The sequence below is a fragment of the Aethalodelphis obliquidens genome, unplaced genomic scaffold (genome assembly GCF_003676395.1).
Source record: "Aethalodelphis obliquidens isolate GAN/ISIS:26980383/991018 unplaced genomic scaffold, ASM367639v1 scaffold1, whole genome shotgun sequence".
Lineage (NCBI taxonomy): Eukaryota > Metazoa > Chordata > Mammalia > Artiodactyla > Delphinidae > Aethalodelphis > Aethalodelphis obliquidens.
In genome coordinates, this window is record NW_020837945.1 from 26,087,363 (window position 1) to 26,101,833 (window position 14,471).

At 42.3% G+C, this 14,471-nt stretch overlaps 1 protein-coding gene across 3 annotated transcripts in view; it reads right to left on the bottom strand.

Annotated features, from left to right (window-relative positions):
- The window catches only part of CXADR (CXADR cell adhesion molecule), a 73,392-nt gene that overhangs the window by 24,859 nt on the left and 34,062 nt on the right, over positions 1 to 14,471 (bottom strand). For all 3 annotated transcript variants that reach the window (XM_027102215.1, XM_027102221.1, XM_027102208.1), the window contains exons 3-6: positions 11,476 to 11,680; positions 4,539 to 4,694; positions 3,247 to 3,369; positions 2,545 to 2,683 (exon numbers count right to left, since the gene is read on the bottom strand). In XM_027102215.1, the coding sequence (XP_026958016.1) occupies positions 2,545 to 2,683; positions 3,247 to 3,369; positions 4,539 to 4,694; positions 11,476 to 11,680 (623 nt within the window). The remainder of the gene's footprint in view (positions 1 to 2,544; positions 2,684 to 3,246; positions 3,370 to 4,538; positions 4,695 to 11,475; positions 11,681 to 14,471) is intronic.

Below are 14,471 nucleotides of genomic sequence, written 5' to 3' on the forward strand. Positions count from 1 at the left end.
TATCTGTGCCAAATTTATCATTTACAGTTTCTATCTTCACAATGAAATGTGTTTTTTACAAAAATGTGCTATTCTATAATGCTGTCTTGCAAAGAACAAACTTCAAATGTTTTCATATTCTATGAAATATTAAATTTTACTGGTTTATAATAATAATCTGGTTACAGTCATGTAACACTCTAGTCAATCTGGTTACAGTCATGTAACACTCTAGTCAATAAAGCACTAACACCTGCAGATATTTCTACCAAAAAAAGAACAAGACAAAATATCCTTTTTATTATGAAAGTTACTCATCTAAGACTTTAGCTGAAAACTTAGCAGACTGAAGTTTGCAAAAACTGAGAATTAGGCATAAGAATTTTCACACTAAGCACTGACATAGAATATATATCTGAGTTACTTCTGTGCATTTAAAAAATAAAAGTGCCCAGACCCACCAAATGTCAATTTTCTGGGTGTTACTTTGGTCATATGTTATTTTTACAAGTTCTATAATCCAATGTGTACTTCTAGTTAAGATCTACTGGTTTAGAATATTTAAAAAATAAAAGAAAATCACATTACCCATAGTTCTATTAACTACCTATGTCACTTGATACAATCAGATCTTTAAAAAAAAAAAAACCCAGGGCTTCCCTGGTGGTGCAGTGGTTGAGAGTCCGCCTGCCGATGCAGGGGACGCGGGTTCGTGCCCCGGTCCGGGAAGATCCCACATGCCGCGGAGCGGCTGGGCCCATGAGCCATGGCCGCTGAGCCTGCGCGTCCGGAGCCTGTGCTCCGCAACGGGAGAGGCCGCAACGGTGAGAGGCCCGCGTACTGCAAAAAAATAAATAAATAAATAACAATCCCATGCTCTGTAGATTAGCTGTATAGAGAAATCAAACCTTAACATCTCCATTTTCTTTTTTTTTTCTTTGTGGTACGCGGGCCTCTCACCATTGCGGCCTCTCCCGTTGAGGAGCACAGGCTCCGGACGCGCAGGCTCAGCGGCCATGGCTCATGGGCCCAGCCGCTCCGCGGCATGTGGGATCTTCCCGGACCGGGGCACGAACCCGCGTCCCCTGCATCGGCAGGCGGACTCTCAACCACTGCACCACCAGGGAAGCCCAACAGCTCCATTTTTTGAAAACTTTATGCCTGTACTTTTTTTCCTTTCACATCTTTATTGGAGTATAATTGTTTTACAACGTTATGTTAGTTTCTGCTGTACAACAAAGGGAATCAGCTATATGTATACATATATCCCCATATCCTCTTCCTCTTGAGCCTCCCTCCCACTCTCCCTGTCCCACCCGTCTAGGTGGTCACAAAGCTTTCAGCTGATCTCCCTGTGCCATGCAGCTGTTTCCTACTAGCTATCTTGTATTTGGTAGTGTATATATGCCCATGCTACTCTCTCACTTCCTCTCAGCTTACCCTTCCCCCTCCGTGTCCTCAAGTCCATTCTCTACATCTGCGTCTTTATTCCTGTCCTGCCCCTAGGTTCATCAGAACCTTTTGTTGTTGTTGTTCCACATATATGTGTTAGCATACAGTATTTGTTTTTCTCTTTCTGACTTACTTCACTCTGTATGACAGACTCTAGGTCCATCCACCTCACTACAAATAACTCAATTTCATTTCTTTTTATGGCTGAGTAATATTCCGTTGTATACATGTGCCACATCTTCTTTATCCATCCATCTGTTGATGGACACTTAGGTTGCTTCCATGTCCTGGCTATTGTAAAGAGAGCTGCAATTAATATTTTGGTACATGACTCCTTTTGAATTATGGTTTTCTCAGGGTATATGCCCAGTAGTGGGATTGCTGGGCCATATGGTAGTTCTATTTTTAGTTTTTTAAGGACCCTCCATACTGTTCTCCATAGTGGCTATATCAATTTACATTCCCACCAGCAGTGCAAGAGGGTTCCCTTTTCTCCACACCCTCTCCAGCATTTATTGTTTATAGGTTTTTTTTGATGATGGCCATTCTGACCAGTGTGAGGTGATACCTCATTGTGGTTTTGATTTGCATTTCTCTAATGATTTGTGATGTTGAGCATCTTTTCATGTGTTTCTTGGCCCTCTGTATGTCTTTGGAGAAATGTCTATTTAGGTCTTCCGCCTATTTCTGGATTGGGCTGTTTGTTTATTTGATATTGAGCTGCATGAGCTGTTTGTATATTTTGGAGATTAATCTTTTGTTAGTTGCTTCATTTGCAAATATTTTCTACCATACTGAGGGTTGTCTTTTCATCTTGTTTATGGTTTCCTTTGCTGTTTCATGCCTGTACTTTATTGGGAGAAGGTAGACAGTCTTGAGAAAAGCATTTTGCAATGGTTCTTAATGTAGAGCCCAAAACGGGGAGGAGGGCACAGTGTAGGTTGGTTGGCTCCACACACTTGAAATAAGTAAAAGCTTTCAAATATGTTGAGGGGAAGAGCTATAGCTTTCATCCAATTCTCATAGGGGCAAATGCTTCAGATGGTTAAGAGAATTAATGCTTTAGTGACATAATAGAGTATACATCAGTCAACTCCTGTGTCACTTAATTACCTGATATCATGATGAACTTCCTTTTCGTATTTTTCTTCTCTGCGCTTTTTATGACAGCAAAAGATGATAAGACCAATGAGGACTAGTGCAAGCAAAGTTCCTATAACAGCTCCTGCAATTGTCCCAGCTCTATTTGAAGCTAGAATAAAATGTTAATAAGAAAATAATTAATATTAAAAAAAGCAAAACAAACAAACAAAAAAACTTCCATCTAGTCATTTTGAAGGTAAGGATACACAATGACATTGATTTCATCGCATATACTAACGTTAAGAGACAAATTAGTTAGCTTTTTTTCTGGTCTAGGGGAAAATCCACTAAAAGAACTTTCTTCTGAACTGTGTAAGCTATTTCAAGGATAAAAGAATGAAACCACTCTAGAGGATTTTAACATTCACAGCTATCTTGGTTGGCATATAAGAATGTTCTAAAAAGCTTGTCGTCACTGACATTGGCTAAATATGGTACAAGAGTCAATTTGACAACTCTTGCCTCTTTAATGTCACTACAATAATAAAGAAGGTTTTATTAATAAAATGTAGTACTTTTTTTCTTTCCATGACTTAGAAAAGCTAGCAACCAAGCCACAGGGTGCTTTGCTCAAAGTTAGCATCCCCTTGCCCTTAATACCCACACTCACTGATGGAACCAAAGGAGGCTGTATAAAGATAACACTATCAGAGTAGAAAGAAGATAACTTACGAGGAACAACATCCAGGCGTAGCAGGCATTGATCAGAGCCCACTCTGTTTTTGACTGTACAACTGTATGTCCCAGAGTATTCGGTAGTGGCATTTTTTACAGATATAACAGGTGAAGTCATTTCTATGAGAAGAAAGGGGGTAAGGGAGCAAAACCCATTCTTATAGTAACATATTGCTGAGTTTTTAGTAAAAGCAAACTCTACTTGGTTGACAATCCAGGTAAAAGTGAGACAAACTGAAGCTACATACAGAACAAACTTGGCAAGACACGTGCATGTCTCCGGGATGCAAACGACTGTGCCTCTAGTTCATTTATGTCCAAGCCAAGGTAATCATGACCCCTTCAGCCAGGCACAGAGAGTCTCTGCTGAAGCAGAGCCACGTTGACTATAAAAAACATTCTGGCTCTTAGGTGCAGCAGTAAGATTTACAAAATGTATGTCATCCCCCCAGACAGAAGAAACATGAAAGAAAGTGAGAGGGGTCGTATTGTTCAGCCTCTTAGTTTGAAAAACAGAGGTGGAGAGAGATCCTGCTTAAAAGCGGGGTGGGGTGGGAGGGAGGAGGGAGGAGCATGGTAACCAGTTTGAAAAACAGGTTAATTATAACATACAGATGAATAATCAGATTTAACCAATTTGAATCTTGTTGGTTAGTCACAGCTGTTGTTTTGTTGTTTTAACAGACATGATGGTTAAATAACCGTATCTTCAACATGAACCCAGGCAAAACACTCAAGATCCAACTCTTGCTGTTAACTTAACCACTACTTTATGATAATGAACAGTTTCCATCAATATTACCATCAATTAAAAAATATACAACAGGGGCTTCCCTGGTGGCGCAGTGGTTGAGAGTCCGCCTGCCGATGCAGGGGACACGGGTTCGTGCCCCGGTCCGGGAAGATCCCACATGCCGCGGAGCGGCTGGGCCCGTGAGCCATGGCCGCTGAGCCTGCGCGTCCGGAGCCTGTGCTCCGCAACGGGAGAGGCCACAACAGTGAGAGGCCCGCCTACCGCAAAACAAAAACAAACAAAAAAAAAATATACAACAAAGAAACCAATTATAATATCCTAAATGGTGATCATTATAAAAATATCTCTTCACTTATACTACATGACACCAAGTTGTCATTATAAAACACTGACTAATTCCCACAGAATCCTGATTGCTCTGTCTAGAAAAGGGAAGGTATCTGGGGATTAAAAAATATACACTTACATGCACAAACCCTGCTAGACTTAAGTCTAAATCAATGGCACACGATTCAAAGTGCATAATCAGCAGTACCTGGTAACCATGAGGTTGGCAGTTTCTGTGAGTTGGACAATTTTTGCCATTCATATCGTAATGGGAGCGAACCTTCTTTCGGTTCACATTTTAGTTTAAAGTCACTTCCAATTTCTTCTGATCCATCAATGTAACATCTTGTACCTGAAGGCTTAACTGAGAAAAGAAAATAAGTTATAACTTTATACAAGAGAACGGAATGTGTGTTTCTAATGATTACTTAAACACACAGCATGTCACACAACCACTAACTCAATAGCAGGGGGTCCTGGGTTCAGAGTGGACAAGACTGAAAGACTACAATAGGTTGCCAACGCCAGTTTACTCAGCTTGATCCAGCACAAAACAGGCAAGAATGAGCTCAGGCAAGCAGCCACTGCACAAGGCCAGGCAGCATCTCAGGTGCGGCTCTGCGCCCCTCCATCCCATGGGGCACATGTGAAAAAAGCAAGGATGATGCGGGCTGGGCTACTTCAGACCCAAGGAAGCTTCTTCCCCCCACCCCCCCATTCCCAACCTATTCTTCTACTTGGAGCGTGACGTGTAGCCCTCTGGGAGTATATGCATTGTCACAACCCTCTCTGTGTGCCGTTAACCCAACAATTAGGGGGTTGACGATAAATTATGCTGACAGGAGGGACAATTCACTTAGTACAGGAAGGACCAATTATTTTCCACATTTACAGCGATCCAAAACCACCCAGAGAGCAGTGTTATAAAAAGGCAGATCTGAGGTTATATTCCAGGTCTAACTCCATTATGTGAAACCCACCTGAACACTAGGTTAACACCCTGGCAGTTCAGACTCTCTTGCTGAACTGCATTAAGGCATAATACACATACAATAAAATGAACACATTTTAATCATGCGAGCTGATCACTTTCAACACTAAGCACCACTCCAATCCTCTCCCAAGCAATTTCCCTCAAGCTGACTGCAGTTGATCTCACTGCACAAACGGGTCCCAGACAGCCGCTGATCAGATTTCTATTGCTATAGATTAGTTCTGCTGCTTCGTGAGTCCTATAAATGGAAAAATACAGTATGCGCTTTTGCTTCTTTTATTCATCGTAAGGCTTTTTTATGACTGATCCAATTGATCTATGTTGTTGTATATATATATATATATCAGTGGTCTGTTCTTTCTTACTACCGAGTTGTATCCCATTGCTTGTTCATTCAGGTATTGATGCACACTGTTTCCTGTCTTGGGGCTACTGTTAAAGCCTAATTAGCTAAACTGGCCAGGAGCAGGTGTGAAGTCTGTGGAAATCAGACTGACTGGCGAGGAGGTGCTATGAGGAGCTGGGACAAGGGAGAGAGGGATTCTGAAGGTTCTAAGAAGAGTCTTCTAGAGGCAGAGATCAGTTCTGAATCTGATGCCATTTCTGAGGCAGGATTAGGAGAAGCGGGGATTAAACTGGAGACGAGGGTCATTTAGCAACCTGAGTACCCCCAGTAAAGGATGAGTAGCGCAAAGCGGGTCTGGGGGCAGCAATGAGGAGACAGCAGTAGGCTATAGTTTCCCAGCATCCCACAACCTTGGAGAGCAACATTCCCCATAAACCCTGTACCTGGCTCTATTTGCATCTCTCTTCCCAACCTGGTAAATGGCAGGACTGCTTTTCTTCTGTTTTTCTGATTTTCATTCTTTCAAGTCCTGAGTGGGCTTTTATTCTTTCACTACTAAGAATAAATGTGAATGGGTTTTACAGTTTGGCACTACGTGAACAGTTTGAACAACACTGCTTGTAAATAGTGGTATATGTTTTCCTTTTTCATACCAGGTAAGTAAATGTTTATCTCTATAAGAAAGTGTCAAACTGTTTTCCAAATCTGGCTGACACGGTCTGTCATACGCAGTGGGGCATCTTTACCTAAGGTTGTCAATCATGATCTCACTTCACACATTTCCTGGTAATTCTTAAATTTAATTGGATTTCTCCCCTTTGTTACTACTTATACTTTTTAGTAAGGATCAACAGATGCATTTAACTGCGTTGTTGACTTTCCTAAGCAAATCTCTTTCTTTTGCAGACTGATCAGTTGCCCTGGACATTACATCAACTGGACTTTTGAATCAGTTTTGCGCATTATCTCATCCTCTGAGTCTTCAACAAAATGAGCCTTGTTCTCCATTTCTTCAACCTACCAATAAATCCTTCATTACACAAACTAGCAGTAGGTGAGATACTGAAGCAATGCTTTGGACATCAAACTTCTATTGGTAATACAGCGTTCTAACCCTAACCCTTCTTCTTTTCTACTGAAAAATGTCCCCTCCCCAGACATATCCAATAACAGGCAGTTGTTTAAAGTGGCTGCTCAGGAAATCACGTCCCACTGAGTTTGAGATTTCAACACACTCTATGCACAGCAGAACGAGATTTTTACCAGCACTGGTTCTGAGCGGTGCTTAGGACCGGCTGCCTGCTTTCCACTGGGTAGAGAAAGTGCAAGTCTTTTACATGCCAGCCCCAGCATTACAAAGCCAGGAAAACAAACTGCTAATCCACGGCACTTAGCTGAATTGAAAGAAAGATGAAACCACAAAAGGAACAAAAATAAAGTCTCACCCGCTAAGGTTTCTTTGGTCTGGGGCTCCAGGATATCTAGCTATTGTCCTCAGAACATGTGCCACCATGATCATTAGCAGAGCTAATAAAAAGTCATTCTCAGTTAAGGGTACATGGCCGTCAACTCATATTCGGTCAGCGTCCCACCGATTTAGCAATGCTGTGCTCCATCTATGTATTGTATCATCATCCCTCCATGCTAGTGGCTCACTGCCTCAGTCTATAGGAAACACTCTAAATCTCTATTTGGGACAGAATATGCTTTGATCATCATGTCATCCATATAGGAATATTTTTGCTTAGTTCAAAATACCTTGACTCCTGGCAAAATCCGTGCATAGATGGTAAAAATCAATGGTCAAAAGTTTGAGGAGAAACAAGATATTTGCAGAGTCTCAAAGTGGTTCCCCCACTGGGATTTTTTTTTTTTTAAAAAAAACATCTTTACTGGAGTATAATTGCTTTACAATGTTGTGTTAGTTTCTGTGGTAGAACAAAGTGAATCAGCTATATGTATACATATATCCCATATCTCTTCCCTCTTGCATCTCCCTCCCACCCTCCCTATCTCACCGCTCTAGGTGGTCACAAAGCACCGAGCTGATCTCCCTGTGCTATGCAGCTGCTTCCCACTAGCTATCTATTTTACATTCGGTAGTGTATATATGTCCATGTTACTCTCTCACTTCGTCCCAGCTCACCCTTCCCCCTCCCCGTGTCCTCAAGTCCATTCTCTATGCGTCTTTATTCCTGTCCTATCCCTAGGTTCATCAGAACCATTTCTCTTTTTTTTTAGATTCCATATATATGTGTTAGCATACGGTATGTTTTTCTCTTTCTGAGTTACTTCACTCTGTATGACAGTCCCTAGGTCCATCCACCTCATACAAATAACTCAATTTCGTTTCTTTTTATGGCCAAGTAATATTCCACTGTATATATGTGCCACATTTTCTTTATCCATTCATCTGTTGATGGACACTTAGGTTGCTTCCATGTCCTGGCTATTGTAAATAGTGCTGCAATGAACCCTGTGGTACATGACTCTTTTTGAATTATGGTTTTCTCAGGGTATATATATGCCCAGTAGTGGGATTGCTGGGTCGTATGGTGGTTCTATTTTTAGTTTTCTAAGGAACCTCCATACTGTTCTCCATAGTGGTTGTATCAATTTACATTCCCACCAACATGCGATTATTTTTTAATCCCAGAGGGAAAAGTAGTAATTTTTTTTTAAAGTAGTAATTTTATAGCAGAGAAACCTATCAGATAAAACTGAAACCAAGTGATCATGGTTAACAATAGACAGGACATCATGTGCCCCCTGACATTAACTGGAGACTACAGATGTCAATGCAGCAGGGATCTTAGATTTGACCCCAGCACAAAAACACATTAACAGGAAGCTGTGGAATTCAAATTAGGCCTGTAGTTTAGTTAATATTATTGTCCCAACATTAATCTCTTGCTTTTGGTAGTTGTACTATGCTTTTATAAAATGTTAACATTAGGAAAAATTAGGTTATGGGTATACTCTCAGGAACTTTCTGGTATTTTTGCAACTTTTCTGTAAAACTAAAATTATTTCAGAATAAAAAGTTGAAAAAAAAATCCCAGTGTTGATTGAGTCCCCACACATGCTGTTGCCACGTGTTCTTGTGATGTGGGTGCAGTCTGAGCGCACCATATACACACACGAAGGAAAGTTAACCTGTGCGTGCTCTCCTCTGCAAAACAACCCAGTCTATTTATACCGAAAGGTCTCAATAATAGGCTTTTTCAGAGTTCTCAGGGAAGGTGCTGGTAATGTGTGGTCACCATATTAACCCTCTGTCAATTCCCTTTGTTATCATCACCCCGTCCAGTTTCTTTCCTGAGTTGCATCCACATATACGTCTGGTGTATCTGAAAGAGCAGGGTGGGCCTCAGCAATGGAGCGAGGGATAGCAACATACCACCCCTCACACCGAGGCAGCTAACGGTCCACACAGCACCCACGGCTCACCGAACGAGCTTTCATTACTCCGTGAACACCATGGTGGCATCTTCAGGTTTCCCACAAACGAATCAAAGTATCAGGCAGAGCCTCTGACAATGAACCAAGCAAGAGCTCCACTGGACTGCCATTCAGTCTGGTCCCTAGAGGGGACTTTATTTAATCTTTCCTCCAGATTGTCTAAGCGGAATTTTCAGAAAAAAGTGAGCAAATTAGGCTTCTGTCCAGCTCTCACTTTCAAGAGAAACTTCTAATGTTTTCTGCCACAGTGGTCATGACTCACCTGGAAACATGGAAGAGACAAAGAAATTCTCCTCTGGCTCTGAGACAGCCTCGCCAGGTCAGAGGATTAGTCATCCCCACTTCCCTTCGGCAACCACCGCCCCCATTCTCCCCACCCCACATTTTAATCCCTCTCTCCCTCCCCGATTTGACTTCAGGGTTTGCTTGGCCACGGTGATGCCCCACGGAGCTAACAAAAGGAGTTACTGTCTCAATGCTTCCCACAGTTCTAGGCGGAGGAATAAGATGTGAGGGGTGTGAGGTTTAATGTAAAAGGCCATCCCTCCTGCCCAACAGCCATGGCTGCTGCCTCAGTGTGCCCGGCCAGAGCCTGTTCCTAAGGGATCTCTCTCTTTCCCTCTCACACACACAGTGCCTGTCCACACCTCTTCCAGGAACATGTGCCAATCGCATTCCTCCCAGTGTACCTGTCCCCCTCAGACAGGGATTCACAATAAATAATTCTGATAAATATGTATAGTCTGCTTGGTACAGCATGAACTAGTTAAATTTTCATATATATCCTAACTCAATGCTTCCTGGAGAGCAGTGCTTAAAGAAGATATACTCAGGGTTATAATTCCAGGTATGCCTGGGCTAAGAGTTCAGACAAATTATTAAACTTTACCTGCTTTCATATTTATAAAAAAGAAAGGCAACTCCATGTTCGCTGAATGTAGACACAAAAGGCTAGAATTTCCAATGTTACCATATTCCTTTTTCTGGTTCCTTGTTCAGGTTCACTTGCTTTCATACCACAGACATATTCTGAATGAGCTCCATTTAGCATGGAGTGCCCTTTACCAGGACCCCCTTGTGTGCCCCCTTCAGTGATGTCGCCAGAAGACTGCCTTACCAACCAAGACAACCCCTGGAGTTGCCATTGGGGTGCAAAGAAATCCGCATTCTTATTCCTAATCTCTACCTGCTCTGATATTCATTCTTTAGAAAAGTATGCTACTCAGGATGAGTCTGGAACCCAACAGACTTAAGCTCTCTGCTCAGTTTCTAAAACAAAAGGAACGAAAGGTAGAAGTTGAGGTGGGGGCGGGGGGCCGGCGGGGGAATTGTCCAGATTAGTTATTTCCAGGAGTATGGCAGGTGATTCCAGCAACCAGCATTTCCTACATAAAGTGGGTGCCCAAGTGTCCCCCAAACCTGGCACCTTAGGTCGCAGGGGAATTTACTGTCACTGAATAGTGATAGACAGTTGAGATTTTCTACATGGCAGCCATTGTACTTTTGGGTAAAGCCTACCACGATAAGATTTTAGAAGTATATTTATGAATGGTACCTTTCAGAGTTTCTCAGTTTGCAGCGGTAAAGAGTGCTTGTGCATGACCACAGAATCTAGAGGAGGATAACAAACTCTGTGGGCCTTGACTGTTTATAAAGCAGTTTATACATATCTCCTTCTAAACTATCCTGGAGAGCTGCATCTTAGTGGCCACCTGTCTAATCTCCTCACTTTAAGGACGAAAAACAGTGATGCTCATGGAGGTTAAAGGACTATCTAAGGTCTAAAGGCCTTACACCAATTCAATATTCCAGCTACCACGTTCCATCTCCTCTGTTCTAAATACTCCAATTATTCATCATAGAAACCTCATTTATTCTTTGGGAAATGCAATTCGAAAAAGCTTAAGGCACACATCACAACTGTGAGCTGAATAAGACTGCAAAGAGATTTAATGATAATTATTTTTATGTTTTGAAAATATAGGCTGAGGCCCAGGAAATGAAGAGGTTCTATTTAATTCTCAGGGCAAACCTGAGAACAATGGGAAAAGCCTGGATCCCCTAACTCCTGCTTTAGCGTTCTTCTCCCATATCACAGAACTCCTTCGTTTACTTTCAAATGCTTTCATGAACTTCACAAAGAAGTTGGTCGCTTACTTTTCCTACCCAAAGGAAAAACCAAAAGGTAGCTTTATGTTTTATGCTATTAGAGGACATTAGAATTATGTCAAGTATTTAAAATTATTACTCTAAAAACCTAAGCTTTGTCTCACATAAATGCTGCTACTATAGTACTGTGACCACTCACCCTGTTAATAAGTAACATTATTACAAATAACTTACCAAGAACTGTCAGCTGAATCTTCTTATTTCCAACACCGGGAGCTTTTTTCACTTTGCACTGGTATGTGCCAATATCTGACAACTGTAAATTCGTTACATTTATTGATGCATCACCAGATTTGAGATCAGTACTTGTAAAATGTACTCGTCCCTTGAGATCTTGATAGTAGTCGTCATAAATTTTGTCTCCAGAATATAAAATAATCTAAAAGAAAGCCAAGATAAGACAAGGAAAAAACAAACAAGCAAGCAAACTCTCTCTCTCATTAAAGGAGCTCTGGATACACCATGGTACTGTAGGATCCAAAAAAAGACTAAGAACACGGTATCATGAGGAATCTACAAGTATTCAAATCACAGGTTAAGAAAACAGAGAGAAACCACAATACGATCCCTAAGTATGGTCACACACTGTCATTGTAAGTGGGGAAACCAAGACCGCCACATGATTAAGTAATGTAGCCCTCTATCAGAGTCCTTCGGTGAGACTCCACAAGAGCGTGGATTTGTGAATTCTGATACACTATTTTCAGCTGCCTCAGAGGATGCAGTGTGCCAATCAACTGTATAAAATCAGGTACAAACCACCACTACTGCCCAAAAGGGGCTTATGATAATTTACCCGTGGAACTTAAAAACAAAAAAAGACATTTTTTGTCTTAATATACTAAGTTGGAGGCACTCGAAGGTTCCAGACTCTAATAGATAAAATAATAAAATAAACCTGTTAAGATGTGTGTGCCCAGCCAGGTTAACAGGACCTTCCAATTAATCTGTGACTAAGAGCAAAGACCTTTCCTAATTCCACTAAGTTTTCTGAACCACTGTTATAGGCTTTGATGGAAATAACTAAAGGCTAGATTTAGAGGGAAAATAAGTTCTGCTAAACTTGACTTGGAAGATAACTGATAATAGTCATCTCTAACTATCACTAAAATTAATTGAACACACTTTATAATTTTTCATTCGCTAATAAAATCCTTCATTCTGGCCATCTGAGACCCAAGAGCCAAAGAGCAGTGGTACCAAAGTCAAATAGTAATCAGAAAAGACAACTACAGTCTACATCCTGCACATAATTTTTTATCTGAGATGTTTATTATGAACAATAAGATCAGAATCAGTGCCATCTGTAGGAATTTCTCCAGGACACAGACTTGGGTTCTTCTATTATCACCTCCCCTACCATGATGACCCCACCCCCAATTCACTAAAGATCTTTTGCTTGTATAAAGTGTCTGCACTGCAGACACACTCAATACCGGTTTGCTAAGCAGTCTAAGGGTCCACAGCTGACTTACTCTGTAAAACAAGCCATCACTTTGTTTGTTCCATCTTCTCCCCACACCCAATTGACAACAGCAACACTGAGAACTCCTCGAATGAGATAGTGTCTCTTCCTCTATATTAAACTGTGGACTCTCCTGGGCCACGAAGTTCAGTCCCTCATTTTGCTACACACACGCTTCAGTAGTCTTTCAAGGAGGGCCTGACAAATAAAATGTGTCTCCAACTGTCAGTCATTTTTGTAAACTAACTCAATGTCTTCCCATGAAAACAGTCTTATAAACAGTAGTTAAGAAACCGGGGAGTAACATTTACCAGGCAATTTTGATTCCTCTTTACAACCCAGCAGCGATGGCGACACTATCCACATTTAACCTTTAACCTGAGGAAAGCAGGGGCTGTCACAGACCTTCTCTCCCAAAGTCACACAGCTGAGATGCAAACCAGATCCATTTGGCCTGCCACTGTATACTGACTGACTTTATAAACATTTCTTTATGACTTACAGGCTTACGAAATGCTAATGCATATTGTATTTCCGAGAATTCTTACCACAACCCCGAGGCAGGTGTACTTGGTCCTATTTTACACATGAGGAAACAGAGGAGGCAGTACACGTTAGTGCAGAGGATAATCAAATGCGGGCTGGGGGGTGGCGGGCAGGGCAGGGTCAGAGAGACTGGGGTTCAGACGCCCAGCTGTGTCTGTTGCCAGCGCCGTGACCCTGGGCATGTTCCTTCAAATCCCTGGGCCTCACTTCCCTCCTCCTCACAGGAAATGATCCTCATTCCGGGATGCTGTTTTAAGGCTTAAAAATAAGTATATATAATTAAAGTATATAAAACGCTGCCCAGCACACAGTAAGTGCACAGTACATGGTAACTGTTTGCTGACTAAAGAGATCACACAGGGAATGATGGAAATTCCTCCAGCCCAGTCCCCCACCGCACTGCCTGCTAGCTTAAAAATATTAAAATAAGGATTTGGCGAGCATTATAATGTAGCTGAAATTCTATGTAAGCATCCTCTTCTGCATCAATCTCTCCCTAGGCCCTTCTTTCTTTTGGTCTTCCTTTACTGTGTTTTAGGTTAGAGGCTAGGCTTTGCCAAATTTGCCAGAATTGCCCAGAAATGGACACTTCAACCCAGTTCCTAGTTTCATACGTGTCTCACAAGTCCTGCAGGCAGCAAGGTTGGGCCTCCCACTCAGCACAGAAGTTCTTGTCTCCTTACATGAATAGAAACGCAAGGCTATAGGGCACGCTGGACTTCTTGGTCTCGAGACGTACCTGGTCACAGGGCTTCACCCGTGAGTCTTAAGCCAGAAGCATTTATGACCTGTGCTCTCCATTCATGCATCTTAACCACGGAACCAGAGTCCTGGACTCTAAAGGGGGATGGGCACTGCACTGGCGAGGGAGTCTGGGGTGTGTAGGACCTCAGGTAGAAGCTTGCACTCACGGTGCTGGCACTGCCATGGAAAGCGGAGAGGGGATGGGGCTCCCCTGGTGGCGCAGTGGTTGAGAGTCCGCCTGCCGATGCAGGGGACACGGGTTTGTGCCCAGGTCCGGGAAGATCCCACATGCCGCGGAGCGGCTGGGCCCGTGAGCCATGGACGCTGAGCCTGCGCATCCGGAGCCTGTGCTCCGCAACGGGAGAGGCCACAACAGTGAGAGGCCCGCGTACCGCAAAAAAAAAAAAAAAAAAAG